Here is a 21,204-nt window from a genome sequence, read left to right as displayed (position 1 = left end):
CTTGTTTTAAAACAAAAATAAACAAACAACTGAAACCTTTATGTCTTACTAGTCTTTACTAAATATCACTTGGGACTGACACTCAAGCCCCTATAGATTGATGCCTTTCTTTATCTCTAGCCCTAACTGCTCTCTTCTACACAATCACTTATCTTTCACCCTCATTTTATAGTTTCTCTCCCCTGTATTTTTAGTCATTCAGTATGGAACATTCATCCTAAAAGTTATATTGAAATACTCTATCACCCTTAAGTTTCATTTTCTATCCTAGTTTCAGAAGTTCTCTTTCTGATGACCTCAATATGCACTTTTTTGATTTAGAGGCAATACCTGGTGGATCACAGGGCTTACTCTTGGTTTGGCACTCAGGGTTAACTCCTGGTGGGCTCAGGGAACCACATATATTACCAGTGATCAAATCCTGGTTGGTCAAATGAAAGGCAAGTATCCTATCTTCTGTACTATCACTCCAGCCACTCAATATGTACATTTTTTGTGGACTATTTGTTGACATTTTTCTAGTGTGTAGTGATAAAGTAACAAACAAGGTAGCCGCCACTTCAAGAACTTATATTCTATTGCTGGAAGGGAAATAGGTAGTAAACAAAATATAAGAAATATGAGGTATATGTTTTATGATAAAACTAAGGAGTAAAATAAAGGAAATAAAGAGGATACAGACATCTATGGAAAAATTTTCCTTTGAATATATGGAAAACCTAGTTCCTTTACAGCATAGTTATGTGTGCAGGTGTCTGATATACTCCCAAATAGTTGAAGCTCTTTTTTCTTGCCATAAATGATAAATGATATTTATTCTTCCAACTGGACTGGAGTGATAGCACAGAGGTAGGGCGTTTGCCTTGCGTGCAGCTGGCCTGGCCAAGCCGGATTCGATTCTTCCACTCCTCTTGGAGAGCCCGGCAACCGAGAGTATCTTGCCCACGCGGCAAAGCCTGGCAAGCTACCGATGACATATTCAATACGCCAAACACAGTAACAACAAGTCTCAAAATGGAGACATTACTGGATCCACTCGAACAAATCGATGAACAACGGGAGGACAGTGATAGTAACATTCTTCCAACTAATTTATCAATTTTTAGAGATTATTTCCAAAGGATATTTTTGATGGATGATATAGTATTCTATTATTTTCAGGTGTACAATGTAAGTTTGGTATTTGGGTATGTTCGAAAATAATCTCCATGACAAGGCTAATCAATATCCCCCACCATGCACCATTATTTTTTTGATGAGAAATTTTAAGATAGAGCCTTAGCAATGAGCACATGTATAATATACATGATTAACTAAAAGCATTACTATAGTAACAGTATTATGCATTGTGGACATGAAATAGTTATTTTAGAAGTAGAATTTTGTATGTGAATCACTTTTACCCATTTCTTCTAAGCCACCCTACATATGGCAAGCACAGTCTGTTCTCTATGTATATGAGTAATAGTTTTTGTTTTTGTTTTAGATTCCACAGGTGCAACTATCCAATCCAGACTAAAAGTCATACTCCTACATATCAAATAGTCTCATTTATATTAAAAACTTTTCTCAGACAGTAACTATATCTTACTTTTGCATTTCTTTTAGCAACTGAGATTGTGCTCAGTTAAGAATGGTTAAAGCAAACAAAATGGTGGAAATAAGTGCAGTAGATGTTTATATAGAGGAAAAAGTCTAATGCACTTTTTGTTTGTTGAAGTCTTCTTGAGTGATATTTAATTTGTATAAAGCCTTGGCAGATGGGTAGGGTAAAAAAGAAAAAAAAACTCATTACGATGTTTTGATAAACCTGTTCTTGAAAAACTATAAATTATGGATTTATAAATAAATACTAATAGCATGTGTATTTTTTCCTCTAAAACTAGTGTTTCAGAAGGGACGGGCAATAGATACCGGAGAAGTTGACATCGGTGCACAAGTCATGCAGACCATCCCACCTGGCTTATTTTGGCGTTTCCAGATAACTATCCACCATCCTATATATCTGAAGTTCAATATTTCTTTAGCAAAGGACTCTCTTCTTGGAATTTATGGCAGAAGAAACATACCACCAACACACACTCAGGTATTTTATATCATACTATTTTAGTGGTATTGAAACTATTTTAGATGGAGGTAGGACTGGATAATACATAAACTGATACAAAATGTTTAGGTGTCAAAAGTGAGGGTATGCAGTCCTTGTTAAAAGCAAAAATTCTTTTTAATCATTGTCTATCTAGTGGTCAAAATGGCATTGAGAAAGAAGAAATAAAATTAATCAGAGTAGATTCAGAATAGGAAGGTTAAGGAACTATTCTTAAAATTTGAAATCTCACCTGAAATGGGATTATTATGAGTCTCCCTAATCCTCTTCTCTTTCTTTAAATTTGATGTCCCCAAACCCACCAACAATTTCACAGCTCCATGACCCCTTGTCCCAAAGAAGGAGTGTAAATCAATAAGGCATGAGCTCAAAAGGCATTTTACTTCTTGTCTATGTGTAAAAGAAGTGTCTCATATATGTTTTTGTCTTTGTTCCAGTTTGATTTTGTGAAATTAATGGATGGAAAACAGCTGGTCAAACAGGACTCAAAGGGCTCTGAGGACACCCAGCATTCTCCTCGAAACCTGATCTTAACTTCACTGCAGGAAACAGGCTTCATAGAGTACATGGACCAAGGGCCGTGGTATCTGGCATTTTACAATGATGGGAAAAAGATGGAGCAAGTATTTGTGTTAACTACAGCAATTGGTAAGCTGCCTTGGCCGTCACTTGAAACTGACATTATAACTCTAGAAAGATGCAGCGTGTTCAAATGATAAAGTGATAAAAATATTATTTAAGTTTATTGCTCATCCTGCCTTAAAGTCATTATCCAAGATAAGTCAATTATTGTAAAGACTTATATTATTGTTGTTATTAATGTTTAAATATTTATGGATTTTTTAATTGCTTTATTCGTCACTGTATTTAAAGATCCTTGCCACGTACCTTTTAATCTTTTCAATAGCAATAATGTCCTGGGTGATATTTTTAGCAAAACTATAACGATGAACAACTTTAATGATTATAGGAAAATCAAGAGATATTATGTTTATCCTATTTTAAATTCAAATAAAAACCTTTTAAAGTGGAAACATACACATTAGATTAATTCTTCCTGCTTAATATTTTATTTTTTATTTGAAGTTCCCTGATTTTCTACATTGTTTTTTATTTTTTGTTTTTGGGCCACAGACATCATTGCTCAGGGATTATTTCTAGCTCTGTGTTCAAGAATTACTCCTGCCAGGCTCAGGGAACCATATAGAATATCGGGGAAAAAACCCAGGATGGCCTCATGCAAACCAATCACCCGACCTGCTATACTATCTCTCTGGCCCACTATACTGTTTGTTAATAAAAGGTTTCATGCATTCAAATTTCCTCTCTGGCCCACTATACTGTTTGTTAATTAAAGGTTTCATGCATTCAAATTTCCAACACCACAGCCTTCACCAATGTTCACTTCCCTCCACTGTGGTTTCAGTTCTTTAGAACTGAGTACAGATCCACTAAGATTTCAAAATACAACTTAAAAGTACTTAGAAAAGAATGTTAAGGGTAACAAATCATATTTCGAAAACTTTCTTTTAGAATTGTTTATTTTAAAATTCATCCCAACTAATCTATATATTAAAACCAAAGATATTTGGAGGGATGGGTATTCGATTATTGTATAACTGAAACTCAAGCACAAAAATTTGTAAATCTACAACTGTACCTCATGGTGTTTCACTAATAAAAATCTAAAGAAAACAAAAAAATTTTAATAATCAAAATGGGTCTTTCAGTGTATTCAGAGCCTGTTAAAGCACATTCTTTGGGGGCTGGAGAAAGTATAAGGGCTAAGGCACTTGCCATGCATGTGATAGACCCCAGTTGGATCCTATGTACCACCAATACTCAACATCTATTTACATCCATCCTAATAATTCAGATATCATGTTGACAGATAGTACAGCATGTAGGGCACTTACCTTGTGTATGGCTGAAACTGCCTCAATCCCCAACATCCCATTTGGTGTCCTAAACCTGGCCAAGAGTGATCCAGAGATCCCTTGGCACAGAACCAGAGCACATCTGGGTATGCTCCCCAAACCAAAGCACAGCTGAGTGTGCTCCCCAAACCATATACATATATATGTATGTGCAGTGGGCTGGAGTGATAGCACAGCGGGTAGGGAGTTTGCTTTGCAAGTGGACAACATGGCCAACCCGAGTTTGATTCCTTCGTCCCTCTTTGGAGAGTCCAGCAAGCTACCGATAGTATCTCGCCTGAACAGCAAAGCCTGGCAAGCTACCCGAGACGTATTCGATATGCCAAACGCAGTAACAATTGTCACAATGTAGACATTACTGGGCCCACTCAAGCAATCGATGAACAACAGGAGGACAGTGACAGTGACAGTGACAGTATGTGTGGTATGTGCATCAGAGTTATCTCACTTTTGAGATATTTTCCAGGGAGTTCATTTTGCATGAATAAAGTTGAGCTCCTTACCAATTATTTGGTTTATTATTATTATACTGAGTGTAATTAACTCAGAGACACAGGATTTTATTGTGTGAATTTTTAAAAACACATGTCTTTTAAAAGAAGGAAAAATATTTTATAGCTGTCAGTTTTCAATACAATTCACACCGTTTTATGCTTTAGTTAACCTGTTTGGCCATATGTTTAGGAAGATGTGTTGACTGATAATAGATATACCATCTGCTCTTTATAACAATTATGTTCTATTTTTACTTGATGCTGAAGACCTTGAGTGAGTAGAAAAATGCACACCAGCCATAAGACTATCAAAAACTTTCCTCTTAAGAATTCAAGAAGGAAATACAAATGCAGATTATTTTCCTCTCAGAGCATAGAGTCCTACTTGTATCTTAAAAATATTTGTTTAATTGGAAAAATGTTTTAAGTTATGTTACTCTTATGCCACTCACAGACTCAGTGTGGCAGATTCAACAGTTGCAACTTGCATAATGTTTTTCTATCCAGGCCCACTTTTGATAGTAAAAACGCCAGTGAATCATGAGGGATTTTATTCTAAGAAATAAAAAATTAGGAGATCTAAAATATCTGTGAAGAATAATTTCTATTTTCTTGCTATCCTTACCCTATGTCTCAACTTAGAACACTAACCAAGCAACTAACCTTTCAAAAATCAGAAGACCCAGAAATGTGCTTTGAGTCTTTTATCCAAAAAAAGATCCATACTTTCTCAAAAAAAAAGTACCTAACCTTTGAGATACAATTCCTAGTATCCAAATACCAAGCTGTCAAATTTCATATGCAGTGACATATTTTCTTTCTCTGCATGCAAGGCAATTTTCCTTTTCTGCTTCTGTTTTTTTAATTATAATCAACGGAAACTTTTCTCCTACAGTTTAAATTAAAAAATCCAAGTAAATTTCTGGAAAAATCAATGCACATAAATTAGTTTGTCTGAATTATCCTCATTAATTTTATGATGTTACAAAGATAAATGATCTAAATCATAGTTAAAAGAGATACTAAACAAATTAAGACTTGTCTGAATCTAACTATTCTAAATGCTGCTCATTCATCCATTTCATGATAATGTTAGAATTCAACACTATTTAGGTCTGTTATAAGTAAAAGATAAAATAATTAACCAAAACTCTTGGAATAACTAAAATATGCTAGCTACCAACTTATATCAATGTACATTATTTAATTTTTATTAGTATAGACAGGGGCTGGAGCGATAGCACAGCGGTAGGGCGTTTGCCTTGCACGCAGCCAACGTGGCTGACCTGAGTTCGATTCCTCCACCCCTCTCGGAGAGCCCGGCAAGCTACCAAGAGTATCTTGCCCGCAGGGCAAAGCCTGGCAAGCTACCCGTGATGTATTCGATATTCCAAAAACAGTAACAAAAAGTCTCATAATTTGTTGTGAGATGTTACTGGTGCCCTCTCGAGCAAATCGATGAACAATGGGAGGACAGTTGTAGTGCAGTGTAGTATAGACAGAATTGTCAACATGTCATAATCTCAGATAACCTGGTATGTAATATAAATATATATATGATTTATAGAATTCATATACTTTACAACTATTTTATTACAAATAATATATTAATTATTCCCATATTGAGTGGAAAAATTAATATTTCACACCCAGTATGTCTAATTCTAAGTTCCATAGTTATTATTATACATAGGTTACAGGGTTTGCAGTGACAATTGTGCAAGATAACTGAATGCAACCTATCCAGAAGAGTGTTGAGTGTATTAGATAAGCATCTATCCATATACATATATACACACACATATAAGGTAAACGTAAAAGGTAATAAAGGCCCTCCCGTTGTTCATCGATTTGCTCCAGCGGGCCCAGTAATGTCTCCATTGGATACTTTGTTGTTACTGTGTTTGGCATATCGAATACGTAATGGGGAGCTTGCCAGGCCCTGCTGTGGGGGCGAGATACACTCGGTAGCTTGCCTGGCTCTCCAAGAGGGGCGGAGGAATCTAACTCGGGTCGGCCATGTTGGCTGCGTGCAAGGCAAACGCCCTACCGCTGTGCTATCGCTCCTATATACATATATATACATTTGCATGTGTGTGTAATTTTCACCACAACCCTCACAATCTAGGTATAATGACTACTATAAGAATAAAAAAACAGAGGGTTGGAATGAGTAATCAGTTTGGTAAAGTCTTCCCACAAGTGACTGGCAAATTTCATATTTGAGACCCAGTATGTCTGATTCCAAATACAGGCCTTTAATCCATATTCATTCCACAAAATTATTCAGTACTTCATTTTCTTCCATGAGGACAACAAAACCCATCATAATTGAGGATGTAGATACCAACAGACTGACAGCTTTAGCAGTTTTAAACATAGAACTTTAAAATGATTCTCAACTTTAATGAACTGGAGTCTTGAAAGTGGTTCCAGAAGTGAGATTAAAAGGAATACAAAGCTTCCTGCAGGCCAACATAAATAGAACAACACGTTATTTTTATTGCTATTTATGTGTTCCAGCTGTATAGACATCTTCCTCCTGGATTCCCCAGGCTGTCCCGTTGTCTCTTTGATACCCAGTGGGAGTTGTAGCTTCCCAAATCTCTCACATTACCTTATTTTCTCATTTGCATTGCTGGTACTAAGTTCTGTGCAGCAATGCATACCCAGGGATAACTCTTAACTAAGCCAATAAGATGTAGTCATTTTTATTTTGATAGCAAACTTTATTAAACTTTTTTTCTATAATAGCTAAATTCCTGCAAGGCTGTTTATATGACGTTGTCAATAGGGGCTTGTGTGAAATTAAATTCAACTATATTTATCTTTGAAGACTTCCACCATGGTCTTCTATTACCCATCTGGGGCAGGGAAAATCCTAATGTAGGCTTAAGAGCTGCTACTACTGCTTGTTGCAAAATAGTAGAAAGTAAATAAATAATTGTTCCACATCTGAATAAAATATATTGTCACATTTTCATGATGATATTTAAATAAATTATTTTCTCAAGATAACTGGTGCTTTAATGAATTAGAATGATTAACATTTTATCAAGTATTGAATTCCTGCAAATCCTGTTACAGACCAACGGATATCATATGTCAAATTCGTATCTAGTTTTTCTTTCTTTTCTTTACTTTTTTTCTTTCTTTTCTTGGGGAGGGTGGGAACACCCAGCAGTACTCAGGGCTTACTCCTGGCTCTATACTCATGGATCACTCACAGTGCTTGGGTGACCATATGGAGTGCCAGGGGTTGGGTGCATGCAAGACAAGTGCTCTAACCTTCTGTAATATCTCTCCAGACCATCTAGTTCAGCTTTCTAATACAGATATCAAAAAACAGGCCATCATAAACTTTAAACTTATCAAAAGTTTCCTATTGTAATCACATGGGGGTAAGACAGATGTGCTCTTCTGCGATATATAAGATCACTCATCCATACAACCACTAGATTGATTCTAATCTTTCACAAATTCCCTCAAATTAAGTAGATATCACTTACTTCTTCTTGCTTTTATTTGACCCAAAGCAGAACTCTGAGTCTGGATCAATAGTTATTTAGCTATGGAATTTTACTATTTGAAGCTCTATTTCTCCTGATTTTGATGTGGTGATCACCGGCCCAGTCCCCTTTAGTCTTTGGTAGAATATTAATCACTGGCCTGCATTCGTTAGAAACAGATTGGGCAGATATGGAGTGAAGCTCCTGGGCATTTGCGTTTTAAATTCCTAATGTGATCCTACTGGTACATATCGTCAAAAAAGCCACAGTCAAAGTGCTACTTCTCTCAAACCTCATTATAAATTATAGTTGAATGGAAGGTGCCAAGACAACTTCTTAGAATGCTTCATAATTGGAAATAGCTTTTCCAAGTAAAAATGGATGAAGTAGGCTATTTGTACTGAAAAGTAAAAACTGGGTACATATGAGATGTGACTTTAACAGGCCAGATCATAAATCTCAGAATCCAAGAATGCTAAACCTGGAAAACTTTTAGAAAAGTATAATGAGAAGATGATTAAAAACTGCAAGATATATAAATCAAACCATCATTCTATTTTCTTTTAGCCTACAAAGTGATGTATGTCAATGATTTCTCAATAAAACTAGGGAGAAAACCTGCAGAACTTAAGCATACATATAATAATGGACTCAGAATATACATGAACTTGGAATTTTATGTGATTATGTTCAAATAAAATTTAAAACTGGAAGTAAGTTTTAATATACTTGCCAGAGACCAACTTTATGTAACTTTATACTTCTTTAGTCAATTTACTTACCACAGACATATCAAAGTTCTGTGGTTCTGCATCTCTCTATGTCATCAGAAATATCTGTGGGTACTTTCAAAACCTCAATTCCCCTGAAACCTATTCTTCTCTAAGAACAGATTGAAGAGAAAATAGTGGCAGAGAACTTATATTTACAGTCAAGAAAGCATTTCTCAACAAAATACTTAGGTTCTAAGGCTTTTAGTGGTTGTGAATTTAATATGAACACTTACTTTAAAAGCTTTCCATTGTCACTTATTAATGGAAACGAAATACTGATTATCATATTTAAGCTGTCAAGATAGTAGATTTAATATTCTAAGGTACTTGAAATTTTTATTTGATACAACCTAAAATTTAAAAATAAACAGTAGATTTAATCTTCTAGGTTATAATTTTAGGCCTGTTTTGCTTTTGAGAAATGTCCTGTAATCCTAGTACATTTTAGCTTTATGAATATCTCATATGAATACAATTCATCTAGACCATTTATGCACTTTAGAAATGAGGTTGGTTTCTAGTTTCAATCTTGAATTGCCTATTCAGCGAATCCAGGATCCTTTTTTATTAATTTGGTACTGCTTGTGACTTCTTACAGAAATCTTTGGTAACTCATTTTAAATTGTAAGTGCTCTATAGACAGCAAAGGGGAAGATAGTTTTAGGTCAAGAAATTTTTGCAATTATACTGGGATCCGTGGTGGTGGGAAATGGGCACTGGTGGAAGGATGGGTATTTGATCATTGTATAGTTGAAACCCAAGCACAAAATTTGTAAGTCTACAACTGTACCTCATGGTGTCTCACTAATAAAAAAAGAATTAGTGACTCCAATGTCTGGAGATTTGTTTATTTGTATTTCATTTCTTTTTCCTATATTAGAAATAATGGATGACTGCTCAACCAATTGCAACGGAAATGGAGAGTGTATCTCTGGTCATTGTCATTGCTTCCCAGGATTCCTTGGGCCTGACTGTGCTAGAGGTAATGTTAATATGCTATTAGATTGATTAAAAGAAATAACTGTCATTTAAGAACTCAGAATTAATAGCACACATAGTAGGAATGCTGTAGCAGCAACAATAAACACAGCAATCCCTACATCCACTTTGCCAGGAATGGCTCTAAACACCTGGTATCTTCACTTTTAATTCCTACATCTCTTAATAGTCCTAGCAGATAGATGTACTATTATTCTAATTTTATATACAGATACAAAACATCATAGAGGTAACATAACCAGGGTTACCTAATAGTGTAAATTTTTAAATATATCTGATTCATCTTCCAAATAAAAATACATGATACTTCTATTTCTTTCATAAAGTGACATTTCTATTTCTTTCATAAAGTAATTCATAATGTATGCATTTTAGAAGTGTACAAAATATGTTACATCTAATACTCAACAACATAAAGTGAAAGACAAGGTATTCACCAAACAGATAAGTGTCATAAAATATTAATAATAGAAAATCAGAATCACTTCTTAGTGAATGAAACTGTTTTCTAGTCTTGTCAGTAGCTTAATTCTTTAAAAAACACATTGTGTTTTACCACTAGGCTTACAGTTATTATTTTAGATAATTCTTTCTGTTGTTTTAACTATTTTTAAAAGCAACAGCTGGCTACTTCCTTAATTTTCATTATTCTCAGTCAGTTCATTTCTTAAAATTCCGTTAAACAGAGAATTTTACATCACCTGTTATGTTTCTAGGTCCATAATAGTTCTAGATCTTGAGGAAGTGGGGTAGAAGTGGAAGTTGTGGATTGTATTTTTTTAAACGAATTAGAGAAAATTATAGCTTTGCCATCTAGGCTATCATTTTAATAGGAAGATTACAAAGACAGAGACAGCATTCTAAGAAAGGTCTGCACAGTGTATGTGATGAGTAAATATCCACATAACATGGATCTCTTCAAATCTACAACTTTCAAAGGTAACATTTTCTAATATGAAAAACTCCACACTCAATAACTTCTTAATTTTTCAAAGTTTTCTTACTAAAAGTAGTAGACATATACTTAAGGAAAAAAAGTCTTACTAGAGAAAAACTCTAGCTTATAATGATAATGATTATGATAGTTGTTTGAATGTGGAATTCAAATACTTGAAATTCCACTCCAGATATTTTTACCATTTCTTTTTACCCCATTCCTGTCAGGGCTAAATTCGGTTTAAAATCATGAATGTGCTATTTATTAAAAGTTAAGAAAAAGTTTAATTTGTTTTTTGCCTGAAGTATCATATGTGAATCAATAAAGAATTGGTCTTTGGAGATTTTAAATGCACTATGAGAACATTACAGGTTCATTTGCTTATCTTCAGATTCATGTCCTGTGCTGTGTGGTGGTAATGGAGAATATGAGAAAGGACACTGTGTCTGCCGAAATGGTTGGAAAGGGCCTGAATGTGATGTTCCAGAAGAGCAATGCATTGACCCAACATGCTTTGGCCATGGTACCTGCATTATGGGAGTCTGCATCTGTGAACTTGGATACAAAGGAGAAATATGTGAAGAAGGTCAGAGCACCCACTTAAATCCATTGCTTCAGACTTTTTTCCTTACTGAATTATCATTTTTTCTTACTGAATTATCCCAGTTGTCATTTTATAATTCTAGTAGATATTCACATGATATTTGCAAACCATAAATGTTCAACATGTCCTTAGTACAAGGAGCAAGGGTTTATAGTGGGTGGGAGTGCCTGTCTCTTTTGACAGTCTCTAATATTAACATTAGGATGTACCTGTGACACTTGTTGAAGATTAATGAAAAATGGCATTTTCATATCTTCTTTAACACTGTTTTATAACTGAATAATTTCCATACTGATGATTTTTAAATGTTAATTCATATGCGCTCTTGATTGCAGAGTACATTAGGACATATTTCTCTTTAAAACACCTAATAAAATAATAATTTATGCACATTTCAACTCATTTTATAAATGTTTTCTTTGGAAATGATTTGTACTTTATCATTATAATAATAATTATTGTTGTTGTCTTATGCTGTGTATTCTTATAACCCCATGCTGAAACTTGACCTCCATGCCTAAGGACAATGTTTTAGCCACAAATGAGTTTCAAGACAGTTCCTTTATATTAAAATTCACCCTGAAGGAAACCTTATAGATCTAGGGACACATGCACACACGTTGACATATTTTGAAATAGTAATAATTTTATCATTTATAGAAAATTGGAAAATATGTTTATCAGTCATCAATTTATGTCACATTCTTCAAATAAGACTGATTTTAGAAATGATATTAAGCCATTACCATGGATATAGTCTCATCACAACTGTTGTTCAGGAAAGAGGATGCTGAAAATGCACTATAATTGCTTTTTAAAGATGGCTCATTAAGACTATTACACAGCATTCTAAAGGGTTTAATCTTATTCCACTTCATGAGCAGGCAAGGGCTTAGCTTTCCACTTCCCATTAGCAATAGTAGAATTTTGGTGTGAAGATGCTATCTGTTCCATTGAATAGCATTGGGCCTACACAAGGCACCAAAGTTCAAGAGTTACTTGTGTAAATTTCTTTTATAGTGATACGGCTGCAGAAATTATATTTAATTTGAAAATTCAGATGTTATGCAGAAACATATATTCATCTCAAACTGGTGCCTGTCGTATCTATGATTTACCCTGATAACTGTTAACCTAATTGATTTATAGCCTTCTCACTTAAATTTTATGAACAACTGAAAAGGGATTTAGCTAGAAAATTGCCACCCAGGGGTCACTAAAACAATTTGTACAATAATAAAGACAGAGTTAAAGAATATTTACCATATCCAATGTTGTAAACTTTATATATTCAACGGAGAAAGTTTTATGTCTGAAAACATAGCCTAGGAGCTTACCTGCTGAACTGGGTGTATAGAGAGTTTTTATTTTATTTTATTTTTTGCATAGTGGTATATGTGTATGTTCTGTTGTTGTTTAATGTGATCCATTTCCATGAAATTAAAATAGAGGTGTGTCATATGAAAACCTTTATTTTTAAACTTTCTAAAACAATTAGAACACTGGGCCCACATTGGTGGTAAACAACTGGAGCTAAGTATCAGTTGTACCCTTTTAACTGAATATATCTTCTCAGTTTACTACCAACCCACTAGTTTCTTACATTTCTCCCTTCTAATTAGTGTATCATACCTAGCATCCCATTCAACTACATTACTTTGTACCTCTAATTTAAGTATTATTTACTAAGTATTCATTGTAAGTTACCTTGGTCTTACAAATAAAACCAAGTTTTTATCAGTTTGCTTCCATTTTTGGAAAATTAATTCAAAGAATAGTTTATTTAGTCATATAATTGTTGCAGATTTTATGCCATTATGTTTTAATCAAAAAGTGGGATGTGACCATTATGTAATTTTCTTAAATGTGCTACCATTACTGACAAAAAAGGGTGCAACTATTATTTGGTGATTGTTGTACATCCTCATTATAGTAAGATATTTTATTCCTAATTTATTTATATGGAAATGTTTGAAATTTTGGGTCCAACCTACCATGGACCATGGAGTGATCTCTCAGTTAAAAGCACCAGACAGTTTTACCCCAAAGAAATAAAAGAGTGGAGTAGAGAAATAATACATCCAGTAAGACACTTGCTTTGCATGCAGCCAAACTTTTTGATTCCCCAGTACAACAAATGCTCCCCCAAGTCTAGCCAGGAGTGACCACTTAATTCAGAAGCCGCCTTAAGTCCTGAGCACAGTCCACTGAGGCCCCCAAATAAACAAAAACAAAAAACAAAAAATGAAAGAAAAGAACTTAGTCTTATCTAAGTTCCTCTGTCACTGAAGAGTTTCTTTTTCTTCTACTTTACAGTAAACTTTTAAAAATATATAAAAGAAGAATAAAACATAGGAATGTGTTTTATAATAGCTTCTTTGTTATAATATGTTCAAATTTTTCCAAGTGATAAATCAAACAAATAAAAATGTGTCTGTAATATTCTGATACTGACAATAATTTTACAGTGACCACATAAAAATAGAAAAAATGAGTAAGATGAGATTTTATTTTGTTTAAAAATATTGTATTTTAGTGCTTCTAGAAAAGTTTATCATTTTAATTTGAGTTATATCTTTTAAGCAATAGCAATCATCTCAAGCAATACCTTGACCATTACAAACTTTAAAATATAGACACATCAAGTAGAAGTCATTTCTTAGAGTTATAATTCCTTTTTAAGAAAAAATTAAGAATGTCTCAACAAAAAATGTAGTCCACCCAACTCTTTTTGTATATATAATACATAATGTTCATAATTTCACACAATTTATCTATTGTTACCTTTTTGGGTGTTTTTGCTTTTTTTAAAATTTATTAATTTATTGAATCACTGTGGGAAAAGTTACAAAGCTTTCAGGTTTAAGTCTCCGTCATGCAATCACCAAATACATTTCCCTTCACCAGTGCTTATTTTTCACCAAGAAGAACCCCAAAATACCTCCCTCCCAACCCTCCCAATGCCTGTGAGGCAGATGAACTCTAGTTAACACTCTATCTACTTTGATTAGATTCATTGTTTCGACAAAAGATGCACTATTATTATGTAGAGCTTACACCACCCAATCAGACCTGTTGAAAAGACATTCTGAAATAATTTGTTTCTATAGCTGGTTACAAGAATCAAATGACACACGGCCGCAATAGGGGCCACACGATTTTGGATTTCTGATATTTTACTTATTAAGCCTGGAAGTATTTATGCCGAGAGTCAGATAATTATGAGACTGGTTTCTGTGGAGCCACAACCGTGCCGGAGAGGCGCTCGTGGGGGGCAACTTGTGCCCTAGGTAGGGCGTGAAGGACAAGCCCAGAACGCCCCCCTTCCCATGAGGTTTCAGTTTCCCCCATCACGACCAGCTAATACCTGTCTTTCCAAAAAGCTCTGAGGCAGCTGCCATCTTGCTGTCCAGCGGGAAAAAGGCATAAGGGAGCAACATCCTTTTTCCTCTGGGCAGGCATGGTGGCCTGGATTAACACATAGTCCATTCACTTTACTGCCGCAAGCTGCCGGGTTCTGAATTAGGTCCTTGTGCTTCTGGAGCCATGGCCGTGCCGAAGAGCCGCTCGTGGGGGGCAACTCGTGACCTCGGTAGGGCGTGAAGGACGAGCCCAGAATGTCCCCCTTCCCAAGAGGTTTCAGTCGACCCCGTCATGACCGGCTCATACCTGGCTTTCCAAAAAGCTCCGAGGTGGCCGCCATCTTGCTGTCCAGAGGGAAAAAGCTATTGTTGCCTTTAAGTTTACAATTAAACTTTTATGATATACAACCATATTTATGGGTTTTAATATTCTTCAGGTTTTAGCATAGAATTTACATGAGTGATTTTATCGCCTAATTAAAAACAGCATAAATGATATACTAGGAAATAAATGAGAATCTGTGAGTTTTGGATCCTAAGATACACTGCTGCACCTGTTAACTTTTAACATTTTTCTCCTTTTTGGGCCATCAGAGGACTGCTTAGACCCAATGTGTTCCAGCCACGGCATTTGTGTAAAAGGAGAATGCCACTGTTCAACTGGTTGGGGAGGAGTCAACTGTGAAACTCCACTTCCTATATGTCAAGAGCAGTGCTCAGGACATGGAACTTTTCTTCTAGATGCTGGAGTGTGCAGCTGTGATCCTAAGTGGACGGGCTCTGACTGTTCAACAGGTACTGTTGCATTATCTTCTCCTTTTTTCACTGACATTTGTCTTATAGTGGTGTTTCTTAAAGTTTATCACTTTGATTCCATGGATATTAGGAATACTTAGGTATTTCTCATACTCATCTGTTGACATGTACCTGCTCAGTGACTAGTTCTATGATTTTGCTTCCTTTTCCTATTTCTTGTCTTAACACTTTCCAGTTCTCCATTGTTTATAAACTTTAACTACCCTTGCCTGTTATAAAACGCTCACCACTGGGACCAGAGAAAGAATACAGTAGGGAAAGCGCTTGCTTTGTACACAGCTGACTCAGGTTTGATTTTCAGCACCACGCAAAGGGTTCCCCAGTCTCTGCATGGATTGATGAGCATGAAGAGCCAGAAGTAAGCCCTAAGCACTGCCAGGCAAAATCTTGAAACCATCTTAACCCTTGAATTAACACTAGAATGATGATGGCATAACTATCACAAGAGAGGAAAGAACATTCTAAGCATAAGGAGTTAGTAAAGAAATGGGGAATTGTGTACAAAGATAGATTTATGGACTTGAAGATCTTATCTATGGGTAAAACCTAGTAGTTCATAAGGAGAAAATAACTTGAAAAGGCAGGAAGGTGCCAGAACACAGAGTTTAATTTTCACTCTATGTTAAATAACCTGCATTACTGCTTAATATATTAAGTGATTAACTAGGGGATAAAGAGAGAGGAAAAGTACCTGCCATTGTGCCATTGAGAGGGCAGGTGAAGGAAACTGGGGTCATTGATTGTGGAAATGTGTACTGGTGAAGGGACAGGTGTTGGAACATTATATGACTGAAACCCAATCTTAAACAACTTTGTAACTCTAAAAATAAATTAATAAAAGTCCTTGGGTCAAAATAAAGAATTCATTAATTTATCTTAAACAACAGGCATTTTAGGTAGACCACTATGTCAACAGTGAAGACAAATATAAGTATGAAGGCATGAGAGAGGTGCAGTGTGCTCTTGAAATAGTCCCATGGGACAGTGGTGTAGAGAGCCTGAAATAAAGCTGTAGTTATGATAATGGTGATTCAGACAGTCCATAATGGAGTTTTCATGGTAGATTAGAGACAAAAAGGACCCAGGAATAACTACTTTGTGTAACTGAACAAAGAGAAGTACACCATCTGAGAGAGGAAAAAGCAGAGGTGGAAAAGTCCTTTTGGAGCAGAGACACATGACATAAGTTTAGTTGTGAACATATTGAATTGATCTACAGAAGATTCAGAGAGGTATGTATGCCTAAGGAAGACTTGACAATCAAGAGTGGAACATACTGGAGAACCTTGAATAAAAATTAAATATTTGGGAACTAGTTTTGATCATAGGAATGAATACTATTTTCCAGAGAGTATGTGTAAAACCAAAATGAAGAAAGTCCGAGCCCTAGAGAACACCAACACTAAATATCTTTACCATGATAGGCTTAACAGTGAAACAAAGTTTGGCTATTTTATATATCTTAATATATAAAAGCAAATTTGGTTGAATAGTTTGTGGATCATAGTTATTCACTCAGGTTATTAATATCTTTTATGTATCCTACCTAGTACCCAAGAATTTGGTAAATTCTATACTGTGATACTTACTGGAGGCATGAATTAAAATATTTATATGTTTAATGAACCAGTTCAGTAAGCTGGGAGTTTCTCTTTTTCCAGCTCCTCTATACCCAATAGACAAAAGCACACATTCATCCTTTAGAACAAGAAGAAATGCTCTCAGAAGGTATTAAAAGGCTTATTATAGACAGGTTCCTCTCTAACTAATCTATACTACGCTTCTTCTATATACTAATACTTCCAGATGAAATATTCTGAATTTGGTCCTCCTCCATTACCTCATATGACCCTCATTCACCAAAATGAATTTTATAATGAAAAAAGTAATATCTCTCAAAGAATATTATAGCTGAAAGAAAATACAGAGATATCTGGCTTAGTGTTCCACAAACATGTTAGCCACTAATCCACCTGCCTTAGCATCCCTAAAGACTCTAGTGCACTGAGGCATAAAGACTTTTAAGCACTTGCGCTCACTTGTGAAAGCCAATCTGTTCTACCTCATCATTTAATTTTTCATCTGCCAAACAATTATAGAACAATATTTTTGTAAAGTGAATAATTTTATTTAGAGAAATAAGTAGAAATAGAGGGATCAAGAGAGTTAAACACTCAGGAGAAAACACAGGCTTCTCCAGAATGGAGAGAGTAACAATGACTTCTTCAGAGGGGAGAGAGATGTGAGTACACATATCAGGGTGATATGTGGGAAATCCCAGGATGAAAATGAACTAGAACACTTTTTATGTCCCTTTCAATAAGTAAGACAATAAATACTTAAGATACAACTAAATTGTGGTAGATAAATTGGGACAGAAATTCAGATTATCTCCAATTTAGTGTAATCAAAGAAAGAGAGAAGCGATGTGCAAGGTATATTGAAAGCTAAAGTTCTAGTACATGGCCACACATATAATAAAAACCAAATATATCATGAAGGGAAAGGTCATATGAGCTTAGTTAGGAAGTACAATTTAGTTCTGAGTATGTATAAGTAGGTAAGAATTTTTACTGACTGATTTCAACACACTTTGAGTGGAGAAAAAAGATAGTCATTTATTGAAAAAATATTGACTGAGCACCTACTGTGTACAGTATGGTAGGCCATTAAGATGAATCAGTAAGGAAGATAGATATTTCTAGTGTAGTTTAAAAGTTTATCGGGGGTCCCAAACGCCATGCCTGTCTTCTTCCCATTCCAGGTCAGTTAAACCACCAGCATTCGAACCCGGGAATTGGCTTTTGGTGTGGAAGTGCCCCAGGCGTCCTCTAGGATACTGGGACAAAAGCAACCCTGAGACTCTTCCTCTTCGTCCCAAACGCCCTGTTGGTCTTCTTCCCATCCCTGCTAGTACCCCCCCCCACACACACACATACCAGGTTCCCATGGGGGCGTGGCCTGTTCAGAATTGAGCATGGGTTCCTCAGAAGTGGGCACGGCCTATTTTTATTCAGGCAGCCGCTTAGCGGCCACAGTTATTTTACTCATACCAAGAAGTCTAGTGGAACATCTCTGTTCCAATACCTACACACCAACATGAACAAACAACGCAAATCCACATCACGTCAGGACAGAGATGAAAAGAATCCAGAAGCTCCAGGAGGTGCGACTCACCTAAAGGACCTCACTGAGATAGAATTCAGATATGAAGTCACGAAGATGTTCAATGAACTCAATGAAACAGTCAGACAGATATCCAGTGACATGACAGAAAAAACTGACAAATTACGGGAAGAAATGAGAGCAGAAATGTCATGAATAGATGACTCTGTAGATGAAATAAAAAACTCAGTCTGTGCCCTCAACAGTAGAATGAACACAGCTGAGGATGGGATCAGTGAGCTAGAAGATCAGCTGCACCAAGCCAACAGACAACAACAAACAATGGCAAGAGAACTCAAAATAGCTCTACAGCGAATCAGAGTCCTAGGAGATGATTCCAAGAGGAACAACATTAGAACCACTGAAGTACCAGAAGCTCAGGGAAACAATCACAATGAAAAAGCGACAGTCAAACAAATCATTGCTGAAAAATTCCCAGAGCTGGACAGGGCAGCCATTCTGATTCAAGGAGCCTGAAGGGTGCCAGCTAAAAGGGACCTAACAAAAACACTCCAAGACATATCATAGTTAGAATGATTGATGCTGTCGATAGAGACACTGGAAGCAGCAAGGGCAAAGAAGGAAATAACATACAAAGGAGCACCCCTTAGAGTAACAGCAGACCAATTAGAGAAAGACCTCCAAGCCCGAAGGCAATGGTGGGATATAATGAAAAAACTCACTGAAATGAATGCTTCACTAAGAATACTTGATCTGGCTAAACTCTCACTCAAACTCAAAGGAACAGTACACTATTTTCTGGATAAACAGCAGCTCAGGAACTTCATATACTCAAAATCAAGCCTAAAAAAAGGGCTAAAGGGGCTACTATAAGACAATAAAAACCCTACGAACACAACACACCCTTGGAGAAAGATGACAAAAAACCCCATAACAATAATCTCTCTCAATGTCAATGGTCTAAATTCACCAAGAGACACAGAGTGGCAAAATGGATTCAGAGACTGAGCCTAACATTCTGCTGCCTACAAGAAACTCATCTAAACAGTCAGAGCAAACACAGACTCAAAGTAAAAATATGGAAAACAATCCTGCAGGCAAACAGCTCCCTAAAAAAAGCTGGTGTGGCCATACTAGTATCCGACAATATCAATTTCACATTGAAAAAGATTAGAAGGGACAGTAAACACTATTTTCTATTCATCAAGGGATATGTACAACAGGAAGAAATCACACTCTTAAATGTATACGCACCTAATGAGGGAACAGCTAACTATTTAAAACAACTACTAACAGATATTAAAACAACTACTAACAGATTTTAAAGAGGACATTACTAGCAACACAATAGTAGCCTGAGATTTCAACATCGCCTTATCACTTCTGGATAGATAAATAGGAACAAAACTCAGCAAGGAAACATGGGCTTTGAAAGAAGAAATAGAAGAGAGAGGGCTTATAGACCTATACAGGGCTTTACACCCCAAAAAGAAAGAATGCACGTTCTTCTCCAGAGCACATGGAACATTTTTCAAAATAGACCATGTGCTAGGCCACAAAACATACCTGAATAGAACCAGGAAGATAGAAATAGTATCAACCATCTTTTCAGACCAAGGTACACTGAGGATAGAAATGAATCACACACAGACACGGAGAACCAAATCAAACACCTGGAAATTAAACAACTCAATGTTGAACAATGACTGGGTCAGGAAGGAAGGCAAGGACGAAATCAAAAGATACCTGGAAACAAATGAGAATAAAGACATGGGCTAACAGAACCTATGGGATACAGAGAAAGCCGTGCTAAGGGGAAAATTTATAGCTCTGCAAGCATTTCTCAGGAAGGAAGGGCACACATAAACAACTTGGATTCATAGCTTAACATCTTAGAAAAGTATCAACAAAAGGAGCCCAAATCAGGCAGAAGGAAAGAGATCATAAAAATTAGAGCAGAAATCAATGACATGGAAACCAAAGAAACCATTCAAAAGATCAATGAAACCAAGAGCTGGTTCTTCAAGAAAATAAATAAAATAGATAAACCACTAGCAACACTAACAAAGCAACAGAGAGAGAGAGAGAGACAACCCTAATAAACTGAATCAAAAATGAGAAGGGGGATATCACAAGAGAAACCAAAGAAATTCAAAAGATCATCAGAGACTATTTTGAAAGTTTGTATGCCATGAAACAAGAGAACCTAGAAGAAATAGATAAATTTCTGGATTTGCATAATCTCACAAGTCTGAATCAAGAAGATCTAGAGTACCTGAATAGACCTAGTAACATCACAGAAATTGAAACTGTAATCAAAAATCTCCCCCCCAAAAAAAGCCCAGGTCCAGATGGATTCACTAGTGAATTTTTCCAAACATTTAAAGAGGACCTATTGCCATTTCTTGTCAAGCTATTCCAGGAAACTGCATAAATAGAAACTCTCCCAAACAGTTTCTATGAATCCTATATCTCTCTAATACCAAAAGGAAACAAAGACACCACAAAAAAAGAAAACTACAGGCCGATATCCCTGATGA

The 21,204-nt window shown here is 35.8% G+C and overlaps 1 protein-coding gene across 1 annotated transcript in view; it reads left to right on the top strand.

Annotated features, from left to right (window-relative positions):
• TENM1 (teneurin transmembrane protein 1) overlaps positions 1–21,204 on the top strand; it is a 784,494-nt gene that overhangs the window by 389,461 nt on the left and 373,829 nt on the right. The window contains exons 7-11 of the mRNA XM_056107733.1: positions 1,887–2,086; positions 2,545–2,755; positions 9,701–9,802; positions 11,148–11,342; positions 15,317–15,517. Coding sequence (XP_055963708.1) covers positions 1,887–2,086; positions 2,545–2,755; positions 9,701–9,802; positions 11,148–11,342; positions 15,317–15,517 — 909 coding nt within the window. The remainder of the gene's footprint in view (positions 1–1,886; positions 2,087–2,544; positions 2,756–9,700; positions 9,803–11,147; positions 11,343–15,316; positions 15,518–21,204) is intronic.

This window comes from Sorex fumeus, unplaced genomic scaffold, assembly GCF_029834395.1.
Source record: "Sorex fumeus unplaced genomic scaffold, SorFum_2.1 ptg000171l, whole genome shotgun sequence".
Classification (NCBI taxonomy): domain Eukaryota; kingdom Metazoa; phylum Chordata; class Mammalia; order Eulipotyphla; family Soricidae; genus Sorex; species Sorex fumeus.
This window is presented reverse-complemented; position numbering and strand designations above follow the sequence as displayed.